The 26,223-nt window shown below is 36.8% G+C and overlaps 3 protein-coding genes across 6 annotated transcripts; 2 read left to right on the top strand and 1 right to left on the bottom strand.

Moving 5' to 3' along the window:
• The first annotated feature begins 196 nt into the window (after positions 1-196).
• LOC112573880 (probable E3 ubiquitin-protein ligase RNF144A-A) lies at positions 197-8,676 on the top strand. 4 transcript variants are annotated; one of them, XM_025254538.1, is made up of 10 exons: positions 218-327; positions 451-521; positions 1,000-1,171; positions 3,915-4,019; positions 4,206-4,266; positions 4,559-4,677; positions 5,843-5,937; positions 6,411-6,555; positions 6,914-7,003; positions 7,749-8,676. In XM_025254538.1, the coding sequence occupies exons 3-10, from the start codon at positions 1,034-1,036 to the stop codon at positions 7,890-7,892; spliced, it is 897 nt and encodes a 298-aa protein (XP_025110323.1). In that variant the 5' UTR covers positions 218-327; positions 451-521; positions 1,000-1,033; the 3' UTR covers positions 7,893-8,676. The 4 variants fall into 4 exon arrangements, with proteins under 4 accessions (XP_025110322.1, XP_025110324.1, XP_025110323.1 ...); XM_025254540.1 differs by having other exon boundaries at positions 244-317; XM_025254537.1 differs by lacking the exon at positions 451-521 and having other exon boundaries at positions 197-327.
• A 752-nt stretch (positions 8,677-9,428) lies between these two features.
• LOC112573879 (ribonucleoside-diphosphate reductase subunit M2 B-like) lies at positions 9,429-13,256 on the bottom strand. The gene is made up of 8 exons (XM_025254535.1): positions 13,080-13,256; positions 12,444-12,503; positions 11,952-11,996; positions 11,471-11,725; positions 11,150-11,283; positions 10,543-10,771; positions 10,093-10,311; positions 9,429-9,702 (listed from the first exon to the last, which is right to left on the bottom strand). The coding sequence occupies exons 1-8, from the start codon at positions 13,155-13,157 to the stop codon at positions 9,547-9,549; spliced, it is 1,176 nt and encodes a 391-aa protein (XP_025110320.1). The 5' UTR covers positions 13,158-13,256; the 3' UTR covers positions 9,429-9,546.
• A 252-nt stretch (positions 13,257-13,508) lies between these two features.
• Positions 13,509-26,118, top strand: LOC112573969 (O(6)-methylguanine-induced apoptosis 2-like). Its single transcript, XM_025254721.1, has 9 exons — positions 13,509-13,788; positions 14,906-15,024; positions 18,013-18,111; positions 20,884-21,060; positions 21,495-21,609; positions 22,338-22,441; positions 22,791-22,855; positions 23,134-23,330; positions 24,718-26,118. Exons 1-9 carry the CDS (start codon positions 13,632-13,634, stop codon positions 24,783-24,785), a joined length of 1,101 nt encoding a protein of 366 aa, XP_025110506.1. The 5' UTR covers positions 13,509-13,631; the 3' UTR covers positions 24,786-26,118.
• Positions 26,119-26,223: the final 105 nt, after the last annotated feature.

Genomic DNA, 26,223 nt, shown 5'->3' with positions numbered 1-26,223 from the left:
ATATTGTGCGAAAATACTCGCTCAGATTAAGCAATCTCAAAATTCATACAAAACATTAGGAACGTAGCCTTTTAAATAATGGGTATAGAAATAATATTCCAGTTCTACACAACAAAAACGAAAATCTCTCGAAACTTGTGAAATAAGCGAGAACTTTAAATTCCCGGAAAAAAATGCATTGATCGATACGTTCAAATCCTTTGTCCAAGTCAGATTTTTTACGCACTCGACAGACAATGTTGATAAGCTCGGTACGTGCCCCTGCCTTCAAGATGTTTGCCCACTCTTTTTCCTCCGCGAACGATCCCTAATTCCGCGTAAGGCAGAGTATGTTGTTATTATTCTTGTTATTTAGAAATATAATGTACAAAATGAGTATTTCATGGTGTCATTTGTTCATTTCCATTTTCTCGTTTCTGCCTAATCGATAATATCTTCTCTTACTCTCAGTGGATCCGCCTTGTCGAATCACAATTGTCAATGTAAACGAAAAGTGAAGAACAGTGATAATTGAGAATAAGGTAAATAAAACTGACATATTGTAAAAGATTAAACTAATATTGTTTCCCATTCCATTACCCATCCCACTCGTAAGAAGCGAACAGCTGCTATGTGGACGTGGAAGTATAGTTCTTGGATTAAAAAAAAATAATAATAAAAGATCAAAATGCGACGTTTGTATTGACTGGTGCTTGTTTGGCCAGGGAACAGAACAGTGGTTCACTTATTACCCCCCCCCCCCTCTCTCTCTGTGTAGAGTATGCGCGCGTATGTGCACGTGCGTGTGTGTGTGCGTGCACCCGCGCGTTGCAAAGTGTTTGCATTTCAACCAGGATCTTAAAACATTGTCAAGATAGAAATATTACATGTTTACTTTGTGTCTGCTGTAGTTTAAGGGTAATATAAGTATTATTTAAGTTTTATATATTTGGATATGAAGCTTTTGATACAGATTTTCACAGTATTTGAGTATTTGTAATTTTTGGTCCCTTTTTTTAGGCTCAGGCCAAAACAAAGAAAAAGCAAGAAGAAAATGGCAACTTATTCAGCATCTAAGAACTCAGTTGATCTGGCCATTGATCCCTTGATCACATGCAAGTTGTGCCTAGCAGAGCACCCCTTGCAAGACATGTATGAACTTTATGAGTGCAAGTGTCTCTACTGTTTGGCTGTAAGTTTGGTGATTTTTCTTCTGAGGAGATTCATGGCGTTTTATACTAACTTACCATATGCACCTTCCTCTCCCCCAACAAAAAAGGCAAAAGTTGAGTGCTAAAAGGAATTGGAGCAGGGTGACATGCAGCACCCTGAGTGTTTTGACCAATACACACCAAAAACCCCCAAAACATAATAACCCTTCTGATTTACTAACTACAACTCAGTCCTTGAATCCTTATCTATCTGTTGAACTGTTCCACTCTGTACAGTTAGATTGTTTCCTATACATTTGTTTAAGCAACATATCATGTGTGCCACAGGAGTAGAGTATTTGTACCAGCCAGTTTAGACAATGTATACATGGATCTGGTACAGTGTTTTATGTAAATGAGGGAAATGTGAAGACCAACTTTCAAGTACTTTTCATGGCACTTTCTAAAAGGAAATCATTCATGATACCATTCTGAAGACCACTTGTCCACATAATTTTTCTAATGCACAATATTTCCATAGCTTTTAAAATATGGCACACGTTCAAAATTGATTTGGGCATCTCTTGTTTTTCATATTTGTGAAATCCCTGCTTTAGAGGTCAAAATATTTAGATCAATAGTAGTGTTTCAGGTCTTCCATAACAAAACTTCCCTTTTGTCACAGTACATTAAGTTGATCATTAAATGTATTGTGTGTGTATGTGTGTTTGTTTGCCTCTAAAAATCATTGCTAGGAGAGTGTAGTAATTGTATGGGTGTGTAGGGTGTGACGGTATTTTGTTAAGTTTTAGAGAGGTCCCAACAAAGAAAGATTTCTGTCTCTGTTGTGAACAATAATGATGTTTATCAACTCATTCAAGAGGATGACATTCTAGTACAAGAACAATGACATCTCATATTTTTGTTGTAATTTTATTCTGGTGTAAATTTGTTACCCTTATACTTGTGGGATCAAATTTGAAATTAATTGCATTTTATTGGCTACTAAAGCAATCCTGATATTATAAGAAATCAGAAGAAAGGTAGAAAAGCAGCTTTTTTCCCTACAAAGTAGCAGTTACTTTTCCATATTTACTGTAAAACAATTTAGGAGACAGTACATATGAACTTTAATAAAATAATTACAACAATGAGTGAAATAAAATAGTAATAAAATAATAACGGTATCACTCAACCATTTATCTTGCATGTTTTACTTGGTCTCAGCAATGCCCATTACTACTCTGGCTTTTAAAATTTTTGTGAACATAATTTAGAAATGGGCTTCCTGTCAACAGGTGGGTGAGCATCCCCTCCCTGATGGCTTATAAGTGGCAGATGGTAAACAGTCCATTTATATAAATAGAGAGAGAGGTTATCTGAGATATGAACAAGGCCAGCCTGGATCAATGAGTGGTCCCAGACCAACTGATGAAGAATGTAATAAGACAGGTCTAGATAGCAGATGGCACTGTTTCCTCCATTAAAATACTATAGTATAAAACCTCGGTCAGAAACAGCAGCCTTGCCAATCAAGCAACAGTTCACATGAAAGGTGCTGAGTATCAGGTAATCCACATCAAAAGGAAGGACACAAAGATCCATATCCTGGATTATTACTGTCCAAATGATTGACCACTGTCCATTGAAGTTTCAGACTTGCACTTTTTTGCATTAGGCAACTTCAGTAGTGGAGGTGGGCTTACAACCAGATAGACCCAAAAGGAGGAAAAAAATGGAAAACTGGCAAGATGATCACCATTAAGTCCTTGTCAATTCCCCAAATGACATCCTAGCTTTCTATTCCAGATAATGATGTGCAGTTTTGTGGAAAGTTTTGATAGTATTTTAGTCTGGATTTGGCGCAGCAATAAATGCGATATCCAGTAGAAGAGCAGGTATATATATATATCCAGTTCCTAGATAAACTAACAGACCCAGCTGTATCACTGACAGGAAAGCACTTGTTAAGCTATCATGCAGAAATTCACACATTCATGCAAGCAGCACACATAATACACACTCGGAAAGTAAGTGTCCACAAGTTGCTTTCCTCACCAATGTGCCATTTGTTCTGGAGGACCTTGCAGGAAACAAACTTCCTCATCTTATATCTTGTTTAGAAACTCCACAAGGTAGCCAGAAAGCAATGAGTAGTTCCACAATGACATTTAGAAATTATTGTGTAATTTATGTTAGTGCTTATCAAAGAATAGCATTCTTTGCAATGCACAGGATATAGAGTATTTTCATGCATTTAAAAAAAAACAAATTCTGTTGTTTCACCCTACTTAGTTGCTTACTAGAAATTTTGGCATAGATCAGCTTTCCAAATATGGGTCAAGAGGATAGCAACTTGCCATGAGAAAAAGACCCTTGGGAAGGCAGCAAAGCCACCCACTTACACAAGGGACACATCCATTTTCTTGAGCATTGGTGATAGGTAATCCTAGGATTATGTACAGTTGACTGCAAACTAAATGGCACTCTCACTAACCTCACCTGGGCCTGTCCTAAAATGGCCCAGGCTGAAAGCAGAGGGGGATGTGACATGGCCCCAAAGAAAGCTCTATGGAAGCAAAAGACACTTAGAGGACACTGTAGTGTTCGTCCGTAAGGTTGGCTGGAACAAGAACAAGAAGATTGACATGATCCCCTCTGATTTTGTTTAAATGACATACCATTTATAAATATAATAGTAATTTCATAAATATTACATGCACATTAATTCAGGATCTGAAATTTTTGAAAGCAAAGTTTGCTGTATTTTGTCATATTTTGCAGTGCGTCCAACAGTATCTGACTGTGATGATCACAGAGGGAAACATATCTGAGATAACATGCCCTGATGCATCATGCAAAAAGCAGGGTAAACTTGAAGCATCAGAGGTGAGAAGTTGCTTGGAGTCCTTGAATAATGTTAAAGAAATAAATTCATGGAATAAAAAGTTAATTGTTATATATAAACATGTGGTTACTCTTCAACACCCAACCTGCACACCTCTGGAAAACAGAGAGGCATAGTTATATGCACATATGAACATTATTACTTATGTCTAACTTTCTGCACTCCAGATAGAAAAACTTGTGGATACACAGCTGTTCCATCGATATCAAAGACTACATTTTTTACGAGGTATGTAAAGTTTATATATTGGACACTAGCTTTGCCCATTCTGGTCAAAGAAAAGATAGTTCTCCTTCATCTTATGTGAACAAATAATCAAAGAATCTACAATTAATTCATTTTGAAATATATGTGTAAACGCTATGGTTTGCAACAAAATTTCTATAATCTTGTTAATTTTACATCTCCCACATTATCTATTCAAGCTTTCACAATAACATTTTGGCACAAAAAGTGTTTTTCTTTTAAGTGATGAATGAAATTTTGTAAACTAATCAAACAGCCTGGAATGTTTTTTCAGAGGTGGACATGGATCCCAACCGCATGTTTTGTCCAGAAGCTGGATGTGAGACAGTGTGTCATGTGTGCACAGCACCTTCTGCAGAAGCTGCTCGTCCTAGAGTTGTGCAGTGTCCAACAGTGAGGACATTATGGAACTGAATAGGAAACCTTATCACAGTTTGATCTTATTGTAAAAATAATCTAAATCTGTGAAATATCTAATGCTTTCTGAAGATTTTGATGTTGTGAACTTTTCTAACACCAGATTAGGAATTGGTGTGCATGAAAGTGAAGATTCAGGAAGTGATGTATGGCATGAAAATAAAGATTCAGGAAGTGAATTATTGCTTTTTTTTTTTTTTTTCACCGTAAAAGCATCATGCAGGGAAGGATTGGCTGTGTTGGTTTCTCTAAAAATGCCATGCCAATTTTTTTAATTCGTTGGCAATATTTTTTAATGTTCCTGTAACTTTCACCAGTTTTGCACCAGTTTACGTTCTTTGTTTTTTTTTAATGGAGCTCTGGGTCTTCTAGGCAAAATGCAAAGGTGTAATTTTTATATTAAAGTTGTTTTCAATTCTACAGTGTAAATACTGTATACAACTATTAGCCATTTATAGCATTATTTGTTCTGTACCCAATTAAAAAAAATTTTTTTTAGACATTTTATTTTTGAAAAAGTTAACACAATATAGAACTTTAGCTGACCATTTCCCAGTGAGTGATGGTAGATGAAAATGATGGTGGTAAAAGAAGTTGTTGAGAATTCTGGCCATCCTGATGCTGGACTTATATGTAACAATAAAATAAATTACAGATCTTTGGTGATTTTATAAGTGGTTTTGGTGATTTTGTTGCTACTCTTTAGGATTTTCTTTTGTCTGTTGGACTAAACAGTCTGAAAATCATATCTAGCAGAAACCTGAGTATGAAACATTTTTTGGAAAGTCCACTAAATATACTGAATTTCTTTTGAATTTACATAATTCAGGTAGGAAAAGTTAATTTCGGCAAATTTTCTGCTTCTGCTTATACTAAATGTACATTTGTACAGTGCTTTATGACAAATTATAGGGTCATGTTTGAGCATGAATCCATTACATTAACAACATAAACAGTAGAAGCTGTGCACCAATAAATATGTAACAATAGCCAGACTGAAACTTTTAAGGTATGACAGACTGTTTCTCTAAAATGTGTACACATGTCATATTTTCAATGCCTTGTACTTTGTAACGTTTTGAAAGAAAGGCATGATGTAGCCGTAGCTGTTTTGACGAGCTTCTCTGTATTTTTGTATTAGTGTGGACTGCAGTTCTGCTCTCTGTGTAAATCCAAGTGGCATGCCACAAAACCTTGTGATGACATCATCCGAACAGTGTGCACTGATGACAGCGGGTATAAAATTTACTTTGAGTTTTATCTAGAACTTGATTAGTATTTAGAATACTTAGTAAACGGTTTTAAATTGTATTATTTTTTGAAGAGATTGATAAGCTTGTTGTATTTAAATTTAATAGAGAAAGCAAAGAATCAGTTGTACAATAGTACAAATATTTTGGTTGATGTAAATGTAACTTGTTTCTTTTTAAAAACCTAATTTCACTTTTTGATGGTGGCATAAACGTCAACACAGATGAGTGCACAATATTTTATTAAGTGTTAAAAAAATAATTTGCACAATAAATTTAAAATATCTTAAAAAGTATCTTGTGTACGTATGCTAAACAGATGAATTGCCTTAGGTAACATGTCTTTGGGATAAGCCTGGCGACATGGGTTGTACAGACAGGATAAAAATATATGCATCTTGAAAGTATTGTTGCAGATGTGCAAAGAACATAACTCGTGGGTGTGTTTAAATTGTTCAGCATACCCTTCAGTAATGAGGAAGATGCCAAAATTAAACGCTGCCCTATGTGTCATGTTCCAATTGAAAGAAATGATGGCTGTGCTCAGATGATGTGTAAACGCTGCAAGCATGTCTTCTGCTGGTATTGTCTGCAATCATTGGATGTAAGTTTGCTGAAAGGGCAAGAATTATGTAACTTATGTAGAAATTTAGAAATTATTGTGTAATTTATGTTTGTTCTTATCAAAGAATAACATTCTTTGCAATGCACAGGATCTAGAATATTTTTGTGCATTAAAAAAAAAAATCCCAAGAAATTCTGTTGTCTGATCCTACCAGTTGCCGCATACTGGGAAATTTTGGCTTGAGACTGTTGAAGGGTAACTGGAGCATTTGGTAGAATATCTCGGTTGATAACTGTAAAATATTTTATCAGCATGATGAGAAAATGTATTGAGATTTTTAATTGAAGTAATGTGCGTGCATCAGTTTGTAAACCATTGCTGTTGTGTGGCCTTTCAGGATGATTTCTTGCTGCGGCATTATGACAGAGGACCTTGCAAGAATAAACTGGGACATTCCAGAGCTTCTGTTATCTGGCATCGAACACAGGTGGTGTATCGTTCCATTTCTTCTTTGTGTCTTTTGTCTAAGCCAGCTATAATTTATGACACTTTATTCATAAACCTCTGGTTAACTGCTCTTTTATTAAATCCATAAAGACATTATTATTAACAAGAAGACTGTGAACACATGAATAAAAAATGAAGTAAGATTAACCTTGTTTTATTTAATGAAGAGCTTGTGCATATTAACGAATAATAAGACGTCTGTTTTTGTTAACCTATGCATACTGAGTTTTTTTTCTGCACTTCATGATGGGGACTAACTTTTGTCTGCTATTAGCAGATGCCTCATCAGGAAAGTTACTTTGGTTATTTTAACTGCAGGCGGCTTTCCTGTTCATGGTCACTGATTTTGTTTTGTGATAGTTTGGTGGCATGACTTATACAAATTTGCAGTTGATTGCAATAAGTTTTGGTCCTTTTGTGTTTTTCATTGCAAAACATGTATCTCTATATCTAATCAATAATTTACATGTAAAGAAATGCATTTATCCAACCAGCCCCAGCCCCGGATTTTGACTATGTTATGTCAAAAGTTGAGCCTAAGTTAAATGTGAGAGGAATTTTCTTTAAAGCACTTGTAAGAATTTCATGAAACCAATGTATTTTTTCTCTTAGTAGGTAAGAAGTCTTGTTTTGACCTATAAATAGGTATGAAAACTTGTGAATCATGCCAGATCCTGGTGATGATGGCTGTTATGAACTTTGCTGCTTTGTTTTTCTATGTCCAGGTGGTTGGAATCTTTGCAGGCTTTGGGGTTTTGTTGCTGGTGGCATCTCCTTTCTTGCTTCTGGCAGCACCCTGCATCTTGTGCTGCAAATGCAAGATGTGCAAGTGCTGTGATGATGACGACAGTGAAGGTCTCTCTGCATGACAGCTTTTCCAGCAGGAAGTGATTGTAGACTGCGGACTGTGAAAAATAATGTGCGTTATTCCTGTAGCGATGATAACCACCATGCTCACTCCTGAGTAAGGGTTTTCTGGTCATGCACTTTGTGCTTCTAAAATACTCTACCTTTTGATGGAAAATGACTTTTTTTGGTGGCTTTTGCATTCTTAAGAAAGCTTTAAACATGAAAGCATACTGAAGGAACCACAGCATAGATTTCTCAATACTTTATCAGTTGTTTTTCTAGTTCGTGTCAGGTAGAAATTATTTAAAATGACAGGTAGATTTTCTCTGTGCTTGTGGAGTTAGGTACATCTCCAGAGTACAATATCATATTGGTATACTTTGTAGATAAGATACATGTTCAGCTAACATGGTGAAGATTTGCTGGGCTGTGATGTAGGTCATTACTATGCTTTAATTTATTGTTAGATGTGTATTATTATTGTAGAGTTTTGAATCATGTATCGAAAACTTTCAAGTGCACACATCTAGCATCATGGAATGGGACAATAGAGATATTTCTTGCCATGCCAATTTTTGTTCATATTGCTTTCTCTTATTTTTAAATCTCCACAAAAATATTTCAAGGACCGATTCAAACATTTTTTTTCAACACTTGTTTGTGCATATGCATGCACATTTGTGTGCCATGAAAAAGGTTAGATCAATTGAGACATCAAAATATATTGTCTTAACATTTTTTGTAGTGCAAGAGGAAACCACCTAGGAATGAAAGGTCTGAAATAAAACGCGAAGAGATTTTTAAGTGTTTTTTCCTACTTTGTCATGTTGTGGTTATTACCATAGTATTCACCTTCATGTGCACACCCAAGCATTAATGACCTAAAAGCCAGTAACTTTTTATATGCTGTTTCCACAGCAGTTTTTTCATACACTAATGCCAACTGAGTATTGTCATAACACATTTACTGTGCTGAAATATATAAGGGAATTAGCTTAAGGGATTTTTACCCCTCTGGATTACTTTCTTAGTTATTTTAACATGTCAGTTTGGTCAAGAGCCATTTAACAGCCACAAATAATATTTCTAATATTCATTATGGGGCACTTTGTATATATCCTGTGTAAACAATTTTAATATTTATTGCAAATTCCATAAATTACTCTTAAAATTGTTGTCTTCATTGTAGATTAATAGGTGTAAATATTGGAATATATTGTACTGCCACTACCATTCTTAATGTTCAGCTGCATTGCTTTGCCATTAGTTTATTGTGCAGAGTGGAAACCCATTAGTTTAGTAGTAAAACACTTCCACCAAAGGCAGGCAATTTTACAGGAGTAGGGGTGGAAAGGAAAATTAGATTGCATAGAGATCCCTTCAGTAATAGGTACTATATGTAGTGCCCCGAGACAAGGATCTTTTCGCAACACTGGTATTCATTGCCTCTTTTCTGTCTCAGCAACCTGCTCTGCAGTTAAATTGCAACATTAAATGCTTCTTAAATTTCAAGCAACTCGACGTATTTTAAGCAGAGAAACAGTGAACAGAATAAGTCAGATTAACATTCTTTATTTTGGTATAAACAAATTAAAAGCAACTATTGCAATAAATTACAGTCCAAGTTTGTTGATAGAAACAGGTTTCTTAAAAGAATTGATTTTACACCAGTATCTAAAAATCTGCATCAAGGGTAAAAGTGTGATTGTCTGTTTTGTCACTCATGACGCCCATACGCTGGTATTCACCCACTCTTTTTTCGAAGAAGTTGGTTTTGCCCTCCAAGGAGATGTGCTCCATAAAATCAAAGGGATTCTGAGAGCCATAAAGCTGCAAGAGAAACAAAAAAAAAAAAAAAGGTTTTAAAAATGTTACTTATAAAACTTATAAAGTTTGCTAGGGTGGAAAGACAAGGTGTACAATTTTGGTTGTAGATGAACTTGGCTTACTTTATTGTACTTAAAAAAAAAAAAACCAACAAAAAAACCCACAGTGAAGCATTCCATGGTTAACTCTTCTTGCTGTATCAACGTTTTTTTCCTTTTACACATTTAAAGAGATGAAAACCATATTTTAAAACTCCACCACCATATGCAATAGAATAAGCCCATGGTTGATTCATACCTAAAATGCTAATGAAAATGGAACTTAAATCAGATCTGACCTGACCCAATCTCTCTAAAGTTTTCATTGTTTAGCATTCAGCATATGCATGCATACCTTGGCACAGTCCAGTTCAACAAGAAGACGATCTGCTACAAACTCAATGTAGCGTTTCATAAGTTCACAATTCATGCCAATGAGATTGCAGGGTAAAGCCACAGTCAGAAATTCCTGTTCAATTTGTACAGCATCTTTGATGATTGTGTAGATACGTTCTTGGGATGGTTTGTTATGCAGGTGGCGAAACATGAGGCACGCAAAGTCACAATGTAACCCCTAGGAAAAGAAAATAATGTTTCCTGGTAAATTATAACTTTTAAACCATCAACTACTTCTTTAACAAATCAATCCATAAAACGTATTTAAAGCTAGTTTTGTATTGACTGTACTTAAGTATTTGCTTAAACAGCTTTGAAAACAAGCTACCAAAGCCCCTCTTCATCATTGTGTTTTTCTAATGTGCACACACACACACATGTCCAAACCACCACATGCCTTTCACTTTACCTCATCACGGCTGATAAGCTCATTGCTGAATGTAAGACCTGGCATGATTCCACGTTTCTTTAGCCAGAAGATTGCTGCGAATGAGCCCGAGAAGAAAATTCCTTCAACTGCTGCAAATGCTACAACACGCTCTCCATAATCTGCATTGTGGTCATTTATCCATCTGATTGCCCAGTCAGCCTTCTTCTTAACACAGGGCATAGTCTCAATGGCATTGAAGAGGTAATCCCTGAAAAATTTGCATTTCACAAAATTAGTATAAATTGCAATACAGAATTTAAAAGTCTTACAATGGTTTTACCAGGAAGAAATATATCAAAAGACAAATGGAGGATTTGAAAATCCTTAGATTCTGAGTGGAGTGTGTACCCTTAACCAAAGCATTACAGTGAGGGAATCTATAATAGCCAGGATGACCTGCAGTTCTGCCAAAGACATTTGTACTGCCATCAAAATTAGAGTTACATTGCAAGGAAAGGCCTGTACTCAGAAATGTGACAGTTAAAAATCTTTTGACCTGCCATCCAATTCCCACAAGCATAACATAAAAGCAAGAGGTAATTTGTTGAAATTCTTTATATACGTAAGTGGTTGTTAAGGCACAAACCTTTCATTTGGGTCTTTGATGTAAGTGTCAATAAGAAGACTGTACATTTCACTATGGATATTCTCCATTGCAATCTGGAAGCCATAGAAGCAGCGTGCCTCTGTCACTTGCACCTCCTTGCTGAACCTTTCAACCTGAAGCCCACAAATAAGACCATGCACACATCAAGCTCTCTCTAAAATAGAAACCACTTTCTACTCTGCTTGTGTGTCCAAAAACAAAACAGAAATCCTAACATGTAAGATACCTCAAACTATCTTTTACCAATCCAAATTTTGGTATGGTAGCCTTCTTAAGGTTAATAGTTGCAACAAGACTTACCAAATTTTCGTTCACAATGCCATCACTGGCAGCAAAGAATGCAAGAACATGGGAAATGAAGTGACGTTCATCAGGTTTCAGCCTCTCCCAATGTAAAAGATCCTTGGATAAGTCTACTTCTTCTGCAGTCCAAAATGATGCTTCTGCCTTTTTGTACATTTTCCATATGTCATGATATTCAATAGGAAACACCACAAATCGCCTGGGGTTGTCACGAAGCAGAGGTTCATCTGCAGAAACTTGCTTTTTTCTGTCCTAATTAAAAAAAGTACATACAAGAAACTTAATATTTAGAAAAAGATATTGATAAATCTTGTTTAAAAGCTTTTGAAACACTTGTGGAGAATTAAGGTATTGCTTTTTATCCATTGATACATCATTTCCCCCCCAAATGCACTAAAGACAAATGAATCTGATGGTTGGATACTTTTTAGCTGTGTAACAATACATAGCTGCATTCTGGGTAGATAACAAATGTTACCTGTTTTACACCAGATGTCAAGTGGTTGGACTGTGTGTGTATATTCTGAAATACAAAAGATGATAGCTAGTACCTAGTGAAATTTCTAAGGCAAATGTGGTTTGCAAAGTACTAAGGCAGATAGGTATAGCTATGTTTAAAATTCAATGCATAAAACGAGTTAAAGAAGGCATCCCAATTTTGACCATTGCCTGATAAGAAATAATTATCATTTGTTCTATATTAATATTTTGAAAAGGATAACCACTGGTTTGATTGAAAAAAAACCCCAAGCACACTACTTTTTTTTAAACTACGTGTCTTAACTGAGAATGGATCACAATTTGTGAAATCAGTCTGTCTACATCCCCTTCCCGCCACTTTTGACCCTTGTTAGGATTGCGTCTTATGGAATTTGTTAAGTTTAAACTCATTTTAACCTCCCTCATCTCAACTGTACTTAATCTGCCGTGTATAATGGCAAAACCAAATCTCGATGTGAGAATATCTCACCTGTTTTTGACTATTTCCTAGCGGCTTTTTCTTGTTGCTAGTTAGTGTCTTCAAAGGTGGCTGAAACAAAGATCCAATTCCGCAATTACTGGAATGAAGCGAATTAAAGATAAAACATATTTATTATGACATGTGCACGGATTGCATGATGCTAATATTTCTTGAAAAGCTTACAAAATATTTGTTCACATACTACTGGCAGCTTACTATAAAACTCGGACACAAAGCATGCCAAAGGCGATTTTGTCCTAACTTAACAGAATCGCTCCACGAACTTAAGCGAGAACACTGTTTAGCGTGAAAGATTATTTTGTATTTGTCATTATAAATTAATTTTTTTTTTATCCGGGAACTGTTCCCATGTGTCTGATTAAACTAGTGCTCGATGATCTGCACAGAAAAATGGCGGGAGATTGTTCAAAATATTATGAGTCAAAATGTAATGGTAATAAATTAATTGATCGAATATCCTCTTCACTCACTTAAATTATATACGAATGAAAGACCATTGATAGAAGCCCAAGACTTTATATGCTTTTCTTTTGTCGACATTACTGATTTTCATTAACACTCATTAACGCAGGTAATCTCTTTGTCATGGGGAAAGTTTTGTATGCGCAATAAATTGACATTTACCTGATTTTCGTCGTTGATATGCACGTCTTCAAGAGAGAAAAATGTCTCTGTAGAAGCTGATAGCTGAGGTGGAGGCATTGCTGAAGAACTAAATTTACAGACTTATTATCACTACCACACTCAAACCTTCTGCTGCGCAAAAGTAACTTCGAAAGCCGCGCGCAAAGCGCACCCTTTATATTCATTGTATGCTTCGTAAAATTGGACCGAACTAAAAGGGAAGGGAAGACAAAGCCCTGTTACTTTTTTTTAAAATTCATCCTGCAGATCCCTTTAAACAAAGATAAAATTGTGTAAAATATTTAAAATGGAGTATTTTACGATTGAACACTTTCTGTATTCATTTCTTTTGCTAAAAAAATGAACTATAAAGATCCCACTCCCCCTCTAGTTAAGGTTAGTCCTAGCAACGAAGAATGCTTTCGTCATGTATCCTTGAGCTGAAATTTATCGGATAATAACAAACTCATTTTATTAACTACTACTTCAGATAGACACTTTATAGACACATTTAAGCAATCAATATATTTGAGTTATATATAATTAATATTCATGTTTATAATAGTTACTAGAAGTTTAGCATTCTTTCAAGCGCAATTTTATCCGTTTCGAAGTGCAGTGTCAAAATGTTTTAAAATGGAGGACAGCTTGAAAATTGCTGCTAACATGAGAGTACAGGGCAGATTGCCTGCTGGCCACGTTTATAAAGGTGAATTTATCTCTTGGTAGAGAAGTAAGACAAAGAATGAATATGAGTATGAAATATGTATGCATTTGTGAGCAAGTTAGGCAGCTCTGTTAATAGCTAGTATAACTTAGTCGACGGTATAGTGGCTTGCTAGGTGTGTTTTGTATAGGCATCACCATTGTTTGATCCCCTTATCGCGCCTTCTCTCCAAGTTTCTCAGCACGTGGGACCTGTTTGCAGTTCCAGCTGATTTGTCATGATATAGCAGAGCTGTTTACTTGTGTCTGTACAATTTTTCCGTATTTTTAACCGAAAAATGTCGAGGTAAATCATGAAATTATTAATGTTAGACTTTTCGTAAATGGATACATGCATGCTTCATACCACAGCCAACTTTATCCTGCTGTTGTCATCAGCCGACGTGATAATCAAAGCAGAGACAAGTTATCTTGACTGTAATATGGCATAGACAATCCAGTGAAAGCCAATGTGCTTGTTGTGAAACATTTGCTAAAAGAACTTACATTCTCTAACCACTTTCAATCAACAGTGTTTCGATCAAGTTACATAAGTTTTTCTTTGCTAGTTTTTTCTGTTCTCTATTACAGATTTATTTAAGAAAAAATATTTTTTAATGAGATTTTCTAACTTTTGGGTTGATAAACCCCAAACCTTTAAGACTGGTTTATTTATCAATGAGTAAACAGCCCTGAATAGACGATTAACTGTTGGCATAATCTAAACAACAAGCCTTCCCCCCAGTTGTATCAAAGCAATTTTGGCTCATAGCTATTCATTATTAATATGCTTTTTAAAATGTGCTTATATCTGCTCATATAATTTTTAATCTTTAAGAACTTCTTTTAGAGCACTTTTAGATCAAAGTACATGTGCATATATTTCTTGTTTGTAAAAGATTGCATAAAGTTATCAAAAACACTTAAAGTGAGATTGTTTAGCCTTATCAAGCAGAACAGAATTACTCTTAAAATGTCATAGTAAATCAGTTATCTGTGGGATAAACATATACATACACTTTGATAAGTGAAGATAATCATTAGGCTATTTGAAGAACATTTATGCTGTGATCCAATAATACATAAATAGTATTCAAACATGATATAATTGCAAATTGCAGGTCATGCTGTCGTGGCTGCCAATGCATCCATTCCCACAAAGTTTCAAACCATTGTCACAGAAAATGCTGATAAGAAAGGATTCATGGCCCAAGCCAAGCGGTTTCAAGATTTTATTTATGTAAGCTTTTGACTTTGCACCATTAATGATTATTATTCTCTTGAATAGTTGATTTACAGTTGTTTGTTCCTTGTAAAAAGAACTCCAGGAAAAGTACAGTTACAGAACAGCAAGTATAAGAAACAGAATAAATTGGCACACACATACTCGTGCAACAAGAAACAGTGCCATAACTATGGAATAATAAGGCTAATCATCCACCCAAGGAAAGTCATGCTGAAAGTTATACAGAATCTCATCAGTACTACCAGTGATGATGATGATGATGATGTAGTTTTATAGCGCGCCAGTATCCGCATCACAAAGATGCGCTCAATGCGCGGTGATCCCAGCAGCCACCAAACTGCAGGTCAAATGAAAACTTCAAAAAAGTTTAAACAAGTGAGTCTTCAGATTTTTCTTGAAAGATCCAATACTATCAGACTCCTTGGTCGAGAGGGGAAGCGAGTTCCACAAAAGCGGGGCTACATTGGAGAAGGATCTGAAACCCGCAGTCTTCTTATTAGCATTCCCTGACTGAACACTCGGTCGTTCAAGTCTGAAGTGTGCTGCTGAACGAAGGTTCCGCTGGGGTTGGTAACAGCGAATGAGTTCTTGCAGATAGGCAGGCGCAAGGTCGTGAAGACAGCCATAGGTTAAGGTTAACAATTTATGCTCAATTCGCTTCTCCACAGGAAGCCAATGTAGGTCACGAAGTACAGGAGTAATATGGTCAGTTGTTTTCTTTCCTGCCACTATCCTCGCAGCCGTATTTTTGCACTCGCTGTAGCCTCGACAACTCGCTCTTTGAAATCCCCCAGAGGCAGCTGTTGGCATAGTCTAATGTAGAACCGATGAGGGACACAGCAACTGCATTTGCAGTCTTCTTATTAAGACTGGGTCGGAGTCGTCCAAGAGTGCGGATATGGAAATAACATGCCTTGACTACAGAACTGACATGATCAGACATAGTTAGAAGATTGTCAACATAGAGTCCAAGGTTCCGTACGGAGCTGGAGAGAGGAATTCTAGCTTGACCCACTTGGATGGAGTCTAGAGAGACTTTACTAAGGCTAAGCTTGGAACCACATAGCATCGCCTCTGTCTTCTCATCATTAAGCTTGAGTTTATTCCTCAGCATCCATGACTTGACCTCTAAGCAACAATCTTCTACAGCACAAACTGCCTCACGCACCGACTCACTGTCAGTACTAAATGAAAAATAGAGTTCAGTGTCATCTGCAAACATCTTACGGTTCACATTATGCTTCTCAATGAGAGGACCAAGCTGAGATGTGTAAATAGAAAATAGAACCGGGCCCAAAACAGAGCCCTGCGGGACACCGCACAGCAGTGGAACTGTCACTGAAGAAGCTTGATTGACCATCACCCTTTGTGTGCGATCACTGAGGTAGGAATGGAACCACTGCAAGGCGGAACCACCAATGCCCACCTCCATTTGGAGACGAGTCAGTAGAGTGGAGTGATCAATGACATCGAAGGCCGCACTCAGATCAAGGAGGACCACAAGAGTCACTTTCCCTGCATCCGCACTGCACAGAAGATCGTTCATAAGACGCAGAAGGGCTGTCTCACAGCTGTGCTTGGGTCTATACGCCGACTGGAATTTATCCAATAAGCTGTAGCGGTCCAGGTGGAATGTCAACTGCTGAGCAACGACACGCTCCACAAGTTTCGAAACAAAAGGCAAATTCGAAACAGGTCTATAGTTTTTACACAAGCTAGGGTCCAAGTTGTGCTTCTTTAAGATAGGCTTGATCACAGCTGTTTTAAATTGTCTGGGTACAGAGGCAGAGAAAAGGCTAGCATTGACTATGCGAACTAGTACAGGAAGTAGAATGTCAAGGTGCTGGAGAAGAACACTAGTGGGGATAGGATCATCCACAGACGTGGTTGGGCGACAACGCCGAACTAATTTCAATAGTTCATCCTCTGTCACTGGTTGAAAGTTAGAGTGAGGAACTTCTAGCACAGTGTTTCTCAACCGGGGTTCTATCGAACCCTAGGGGTTTGGTGAGTCGGTCTCAGGGGTTCAGCGGAGCCTCCGCCACGGAAGTCAAGACACACTTGCAATTCGCGATGACGCTTAAGAAGGGTTCGGTGAATGTGCATATGAAACTTGTGGGTTTGGTACCTCAAACAAGGTTAAGAACCACTGTTCTAGCAGAAGAACTGGCAGGCTTCAGACCAAGTAGAAGCACAGTTGAGCAGGTCATCAACTGTCACATCCTGTCATATTACTTCACAGACTTCAAAAATACTTTTTGACAGAGTCTGGCATGAGTGGCCATGGCATATGATGTGAAAATTCAACATTAAACAGGGCTTCTGCTTATGTAAAAAATTGCGTACAGTACGCATTAAAAGTTCAGAGGACCCCTTCAATTTTCGTCAATGGGGTCCCCTTCAAATTTGGGCGAAGAATAGGAACCCCTTACAAATCTGAAGAAGGGGTCCCTGGGACCCCAAAGAATTTAGCCTTAGCAGAAGCCCTGATTAAAGGGTCTTATCCAAGTCATCAAGGCAATGTATAAAATAGCTTAACACCTTCCATCACCTCTGCTGTTCAACATCTTGGAGAACATCATGTGTGAAACCCTTCATGATCATCACACTTCCATTTCCATTTCATTGATGGAAAGCTGATTTACAACCTATGCTTTGTAGACATTATTGATCTGAATGAGGGGACTGGTCATCCTGTGCAGGATCTGCTCACAATTGACTGGCAAGAGTGGCAGATCTTGTCAGCTGCCATGACTATTTATGTGCTTATACCAACAACCAGCTCCAGTCTGTGCACATGCATACTTACATACATTATTAAATATGTAAGTATAATATTACATACGTACTCACGCATTTAAAGGTATTGCAAAAGACATAATAGGTATATGGTTGCTGCTCTTATGTATTCTTTTGATGATACTGTTTCAGTGGTCACCAAAACCATGTTTTATATCTTGCTGCTTTGTATTTTTCACTCAGACTGAGACACCTGCTCCAGGAAAATATTTGACTCACGCAGTGTTTGAGTCACAGAGTCCATCCTTTTCAAAAAAGGGCACGGGTGGATTTGCTTCAAAGGTAATAATTATTTGTCAACAAAATGTTTAAAAGTTGACTTTACATAGTGTTGAATGAAATATGCATTCAAAATCTAGTTTGTAAATGTAGCCAACATCTTTTTATCACTGTCTCTTTGGTGTGTGTGTGTAGAAATGCTTTATTCTTTGCTTATCATTTTTCTTGTTTTGTTTTACTTAATTCCAGTTTAAAGGTAGCTTATTGTAGGAACAGACAGGACGTATAAAAGAACTGACAAGCCTCTGGTAGATCAATACTTTTGGTTTCTGCATCCCTCATCCATGTAGAGCATGAGTAGATATTATAGTACAGCCATTAATACATGTTACAAAAAACCATTTGGTGTCTTTTAAGGGTTACAGAGTTCCTTTAGTAGAGTAAAAAAGAATGACTGTCACATGATATAGAAATAAAAAAGTTGACACTCCAACATTCCTAAATGAAAAGAAAACATTGTGCATCTCTTGCCTAGGAATAGCTGAACATAAATTTATGCATTCCTTCAGGAGCACTTTGGGGTTGACCCCAGATGTAGTTTCCTGTATAAGTGGCGAATCAAGAGAATGTTATATACAGTCTAGCTTTGAGAAAACGTGATATACAGTCCTGCTGCAAAACAGAAAAGGAGAGCAAATGCAGCAGAAGCACATACAAACCTAAAGATTCTACACTCGTCCAAATGGAAACATGACAATGCAGAAACAAAATCAAGGAAACCAATCCCCTTAATCTATTAGGCAAAGGAACATAGCTATACATATGTAGCTGGTTAGTGTTGACTGCTTGCAGCACAGACCTGCTAGTATTACCACCTGTGAGTCTGAGCTTGCTCTGCTGCTTACACTGTTTAGGGCTTCAGCTCTGTCACTAGTCTGTTGGTATGGGCACCATCTACCTGTGCCCATCAGGGTACTGGAAATATATACCCCAGCTCCTTCATTTCAGTTGGCGCCAGTCACTGACCTATCTATATAAACTTGCATCTATACTTCTTGATGGTAGCTTTCTTCTAGCATGATAAGCACCAGGGTTTTGTTGTTTGTATTGCTGCATTTGTCCTTGGCTGCAAAATGGGGAAGTATGGTGCAGATGGCAAGACAGTTCTCTGTCTCTTCCCAGGGAGTAGGATTGTTAGAGGGGACCTGGTTCTCTGCTTCTACAGAAAATCATTTCTGGTGTTATTTTAGCAATGCCTGTATCTCTCTCATGAAACTTGATCTCTTAAGCATGCCTGAAGATAGCTGCCTTTGTCTGGCATTTGTTAGATGGCCTGTGCTGTGCCTGTATTTGGTGGCTTGTACTAGTGTCTTGCATTCTTTTCTCTTGCTAAGGGGAAGAATTGCATTTATCCACTCCAGTTTTTATTCTATTGGTGTTGTTTTTATAGCTCCAGTGATCATTCTAAGTGCTTGGTTCTGGACTTTGTCCAGGGTCTCTTGATTGCTATCATCCAAGCGCTTGACTGATATTCAAGGTGGGGTCTTAACACAGTTACAGTTCCTTGATACAAGGTTTTGAGGATTTTGTCATTGCTCCTCCTCTTCATTCTGTGCCAGCCAGCTTTCTCAAAATGTTAAGTTTTTTTTTGCCTTGCCATGTCAACCTTTTGTTAAAGATCACATTCAGGTATGTCTGTTGATCTTCAAATTTTAGGGCATTAGTTTGCCAGCCTTGGTGGATATTGGATGAAGGGTTGCTGTTGTCATATTTCTGTTGACTGACTGACTTCCAAATCTGTGATTTTGTCCAGAGCAAGATGCATCCTGTATGTTGCTGTTGTTCCAGTGCAGACATTGTGCTGAAGGCTTTGGAAGATACAGACAGTGCACCAGAATGCATGTCTATCAAAGACAGTATAGTGTTTAGTGTTTATGTGGTATAGAGATCATATTTTTCATGCAGAAAAGATGTATTGTTGTAGATTTATTTACTTGTATATAATATCATAGGAAAAAGAGTTGTGTTGACATATGCCAATATAGAATAGTAAGTATATTACCCTCATTCTAATGGCTAGTAGCAGAGAACATGCGATAAAGTGTCAAAGATGACATTTCTCCCTCTTGGGGGATTGGGGGGGGGGGAGTGGTGCGTATGGGACAGGCTGGCTTAGATGCCAGCTGAAAGCCGGTTGGTTGGTGCTCATGCTGAAGAGTCCCCATTGTACCTTCTAAATCCATCTTGAAAACTGGGGAGATTTGGTGTCATACTTCCTGAGATGGTAAGAAGTACTGGTCAATGATTACTTCCTTCTAGCTGTGCTTTCACCCTTTCTTCATTTTCTTAGAGATGTCCATGCAAGTGTGGTAGTGTTGTATGTAAGCGGTGTGAGTAGAAAGTTGGTGCGTCTGTGGGATCATTGACAAAGATAAGGTGTTTCTCATCCTGCCAGGCTTCTGTGTCTTATAAAGTCTGAGCTGACAGAGCAGATCTAAAGACCACACTATTGGATCATGTTTAACTAGAAAAATAGGCAAGTATTTTGGCACCAATGGGACAAATAAAATACATGGCTTACAACAATTACTGACAGAAGAGAAGAAATTACAATAACTAGTTTGAGAAGACATATAGGAGCGCCTAGTTTTTGTGTGTTGTGTCAGCAAATAGATTTAGGTTTAGTTTGTTGTGATAATGTGTTTTGTCTATTCATCATACTATTAAATTTTTTGACATAATTAGTTTTTAAGTTTGTAGTAGAGAAATTGTAAAAATGCATTTGCGAAAAGGAATTTTGTTATAAAAAATAAGAGAAGGTTGTTTTGATTTCAGTCCAAGCGCTCTATTAAGTATATTGCATCAACTGCCCCTGGTCCTGGACTCTATGGACTTCCAAGCATGCTGACCACCAGAAAAGATTTTAACCGGGGATCACAAAGTGTCTTTTGCCAGCCTATTGCTGAGCATGTTGAGAAAACAAATGGCATTCCAGCACCAAACATGTACAATGTATGTTATTCTGAAGTGCATCATGTGAAAAATATAAAGATATGACAAATGAAGCAGAAACACCTGCACACTTTAAATGTGTGTGTCCTCTTTATCACTGAAGAACAAAGAAATAGGATAAAAATATTTGCTTTAATGTTGTTTTTGAGTGTTGGATTCAGTGTGTGAAGTGTCATCTGTTATTCTTTTTCAGAAAGTAGTTGATAGTCTTTTACTGATCATTTAAAATGATTAGAAGGCTGCATTTAGACTTAACTTGACACAGCGTTTCTTCTTTGCACTATTACACAATATCATAACAATTCTAGAGCAGACTATTAAGCAGCCAATAAAAGACAAAGGAGTATCATGAGTTAATGTTAGCTATTTATAGTTTTGTATTTTAATGCTTCTAAAAATCTAGAATTAAGACTATAATGAAATATGTTGACAAGGTCCTGCAGGTGAAAGTAGGTAAAGCTAACAACGTCACAGCATCTGCTGCCTTTAAATCTAAATCAAAGCGAGAAGGGATGATTATCAAGGACCACGCTCAAATGCCAGCACCATGTAAGTATTCCAAAAGTTCAGAATACATGTATAAATACTCAAGTGCATTGAACCCTTGTAAAACATCTTGTAGATCTAACAGCTAATGTTATCTGGTGTACTTCAAAAGACATTTAGTGTATTTTACAGACCATCTGAAATTTTTTGTTGTTCCCAACATACCTTGCAAAAAGTGTGAAATAACTTGTTTGGATACCATAAGATGAGGTAATTCTTAGACTACTGTCTCACGGGCAGAAATTGATCATGAGCATATTCACTTGTAATATCAATGAAACAGCTAGTATAATAACAGACTTAAATTTTGTTGTTACTGCAGCTGTTGTATTTTTAAACACGATGTTAGAAGTTTTAAGCACTAGTTGTAGTCGTGCTACCTGTTCAGCATGGTGTACAGTATTTGCTGCTCATGCATGTTCATATGTTTTTATCTACATCACTTGATGTGCTTATTTTCATTATATGTGCAGTAAAGATGACCCTCAATTCTTTGATAGCCATAGCCACATAAGGAGGTCTTAACTGTAATTTATTGAGGTATAGAAGGATTTTGCTTGATTATTGCATACAGGCAATACGGCATCTTTGGTGTTATTTCAGAAGGGCAGGTTTTTAACCTTCATGATGGTTGCTGGTCTTCATTCCAAACTTTTTGACATATAAAATCATTATCTGCAGTAATTGATGCCAATGGATTTTTTTCAGGCTTTTTTTTTTTTAAACTGCAGGTCAATACCACATAAAGGATGATTTCCTACATGAGAGTCCAAAAGTTCCTTTTTCGAGTTTCAAGTCACAAAGCAAGCGAAAGTTTATGCCTGACCCATACAATGCAAGTTTTTCATTACTATATATTTGTAAAGCTGCATAGTTTGTGTAAACTATCTCTCATCTCCAAAAGTCATAATGCATGTTTTGTACTTGTATTAATTCTTTTTAAACTTCTTTTAAAAGTGACTAGTACAATCAGTTTACAAATATTTACATATACATATCTGTTTTCCACTGTCTTTGTAAGTGCAAGAATTCTACAGCTTGATGGATGCTGAGATATTTACACTAAGCTTTACAACTCACAAATTTGCTTGTGACCTTTGACTCACTTTTTTCACTTTATCACTTTTTTGAGCACAGTTGCATGCCTTCTGTTTTATACTTTGTCACATTAATCATGTACTCAGCACCCTGGGCCTGCACACTACAAACCAAATGAACCAGTAGAGCTACCTCAGAAACAAACTTGGCCGTAAGTTTTGATCTTGGGTTTGGCATTGTTGATAAATTTTGGTGTTTCTGCTTCTCGGATACCAAAAAGTCTTTATGGTAGCTATATTTGCCAAGTTAATTGTCAGAAAAAGAAAACAAGACAGGATGTAGTTAAGGTGGAATCGTTGTAAAGGTGAAATCTGTTAGACAGCAGTATTTCTTCCAGTAGACACAACATCATTCATCTAGTGCAGATATATTGCTAAATACTTTACCTCATCGTGCAGTTTTTGAAAGAAAAAGTACTCATTGTTTCAGCCGCAAGCACTACCTGTGTATCTCAGCACCAGCTATGCCTCTTCCAGAGGTGCCGCCTGCACCTGGCCCAGGCGCTTATGATGTGGTGGATTATGAAGGTCCAGCCAAACATTATATGTCCAGTGCTGCCTTTGTCTCCAACACTAGCCGATGGACCGATCATGCTGTATCTGCCGCTGTTGATATGCCAGGACCAGGTTAGTCAGCTTCATCTTTTTCTACTTATATATTTTTTGATATTCATTCTTTACATGCTTCATACCATCTCACTGAGGCTGGCATATATCTTTTGTTTGTATTTATCTTACTAGCCCATATAAGTAATTGTCAGTAAATACTGTTAATTTTAGTGCAGTACTTAGCATTGCAGTTACCCAAAGGTTGGGATTTGACTCCAGGGTAGGTAGGAAATTTGGACACTTTTCCAAAGCAGACATGGGTGAATTTGTATTATCTGTAGTCATATTCTACTGACCAAAAGTACTTTTACAGACTCTCTGCAGCTGTGAAATAGGAAAGTACTTAAAGGTGAAACATTTTGGGTGCACAAATCTACTATTTAGATTTTAATAAGGGTGTGGATACTACACATACAGTGATGGCAGTTTTGTGAGTGGTAGGACTAAATTAAAAACATATTTAAAAAGCCCTAAAAATTAAAGGACCATTGAGTGTTAGCATAGTGCAGAAAAAGTAGTTTACGAGCGGGCTTATTGCATGATCTGTTCATAGGAGTAATTGTTATTACATGTGATTGATCATGGATACCAAAGCATGACCAAAGGCAGTTAAAGAGCAAAATAGCTTGGGCATTAATATCTCTAACCTTTGGTGGGAACTTATTATTTCATATCCACAAACCTAAATTCTAGAATTATGTAGAGTTGTCAGTGCTCAGTGTGCTTACAACCAGATTAAACGCAAAAGACCTTACCATCCATTCTCCGTGAAGGGGAGATAAACATCGTTGTCTGGCATTGCTGGTAGTTGTGGATAAGGATGTAGAATAACGGCTGTGGCCTGTGAAAGACACTATAGTGTATATTTGTTGTTTCATACGAAATATACATTTTTTCTCAGAAGGAAGTATAATTCAAGCAAACTCTAGGGCGGTGGTGAGCGCTGTGATTTTCTAGCATTTTGCAGGCCTACTTTTGTCTACAGAAAGATTATAGATTGTTTGGTTTATGTATTTTGCTCTGGATTATATTTATTGTAAGATGTAAATGATAAAATAAAAAAATATGCAGACTACAGTTTAGTGTCACCATTTCACAGAGATAGAGACAAGAGAGAAAAATACACCTGGCAGACCTCAATCTTTATCTCTCATTGAAAATGATAGGTGGCATCTCTTTGATTCCACAGGTCAATTAATGAACAAAATAAGCTCAAGTCAAATGAATAGTAGATTCAAAGTTGACAACAGTGTAACGGATGAAAGAGTTCAGTTTGTTCTTCAACTTCAGTGACAATGATGGGCGCCCCTGCTAGTTAAAAGTGTGTTCAATCATACATTTTTACCACTGTGAAGATGCTATATTTTTATTCTGAAGTATTGTTTAGTGTTGTCTTTCCTTGCAGCTCATTATAATCCTGCACCCCTTGGCAAACAGTCATTCATCTATAATTCATCTGGACGGTGGATATGATGATGGGCATTTATGGGCATAATTATTTTCAAACCATGAAATATATGTGTTTCACAGTATTCTTGTGAAACAGAAACATTCATGTGTGCATGGCAACATCTGTATTATTTTTGAATGTTAGTCATGAAAGTTTAACACAATAACATCACAAGGTCCTCACATAAATTCTGAATTTGTTATTCCTCACATTTCTGGACATAACCTGATTTATGTGGATTGCAGTTTGTGTTAAGCTCTAATTTCTATGCAAAAGTTGTGGTTCATGTTGCCATAATACCAGGCATCACTTAAGAACAGATAACTGAATAAGGAAAGAAGTCCTTATAACAATTTAATTAAAGTTTAATTTAAACGTCTCATGATGCACTCCCACCCCTTTCATGGTGGTCCGGTGGCGCAACGGTTAGCGCCTTTCACCAATGCACTGAAGGTTGGCTGTCCTGGGTTCAGCTCTCGTCTCAGGCACGCTGTTCTTTCTCTGCACGTGGCTTCTGTTTACAGGGCTGGCTGCCTTGCCGTGATATAGCGTTAGTTGCTGGCACGGTGTAAAACACCAATTCCCCCCCCCACACCCCTTTCATTAAAAGTAGTAAGAGTTATTGCTCTTTGAGCATGGATTTACATTACATAAAGGGAAAAGACAAGATAAAAATACTATTTATCCAAAAAAATTCAACATATCTTTCAAATTAAATGTTGAAATATTGGTATATTCCATTTGTTGAAAAAATATCTTTTAAATTTTGGGAAACTGATAAAATAACTATAACTAGAATCTGAAAGCAGTTTGCAAAGAATTAAAAAAAATGCTGCTTAATAAGACAGAGGAAGGCAAAACTAATACTCGTATTTAAAATAACCCAAAATTTCTGTTTGCTGCAGAAATTGTTATTGTTAACAGCAAAAAGTAGAAAAGCTAGCTTTAAAATAGGTGGCAAAGCAATATGGTGTAGGATGTGTGTGCCACCAGTCCAGTATTACGTGATATTTTTGTAAATGCCGGTTAAATTTGACTGTGATGTGAATGTGAGGAGGTAATTTTTGATGCTATATTAAATATCTTACTTGCATCATCATCTTCATTGCTAATGATAAGGACTGATCATTTGGAATATTCAAGTAGAAGCCAGTCATACAAGCTTTTTTGTTTTGACAACAGACATGAAACATGAAACTGACTAAATCATAGACTAATGTTTTTTGTCCAAAATTTGATCTAATATGGCAGAAGATGATGATAGAGATAATAATTGAAGATTTTATGTATTAGTCTCTGTTGATGAGCATTGTAATTCGAGCAATAAATGCAATAAAGTAACTTTCATACCTTTTAGAGGGTCTGTGATTTCTTGCATGAATTTTTAAGTAAAATAGACTTCAAGAAAAAGCTGAATTGGAAGAAAAAAATGAAAAGCACTTTGTGAGGTCAAAGATGTCA

Source organism: Pomacea canaliculata, linkage group LG10, assembly GCF_003073045.1.
Source record: "Pomacea canaliculata isolate SZHN2017 linkage group LG10, ASM307304v1, whole genome shotgun sequence".
In the NCBI taxonomy this organism is placed as follows: domain Eukaryota; kingdom Metazoa; phylum Mollusca; class Gastropoda; order Architaenioglossa; family Ampullariidae; genus Pomacea; species Pomacea canaliculata.
Note: the sequence above shows the minus strand (reverse complement) of the source record. Positions and strands in the feature narration are given on the sequence as shown.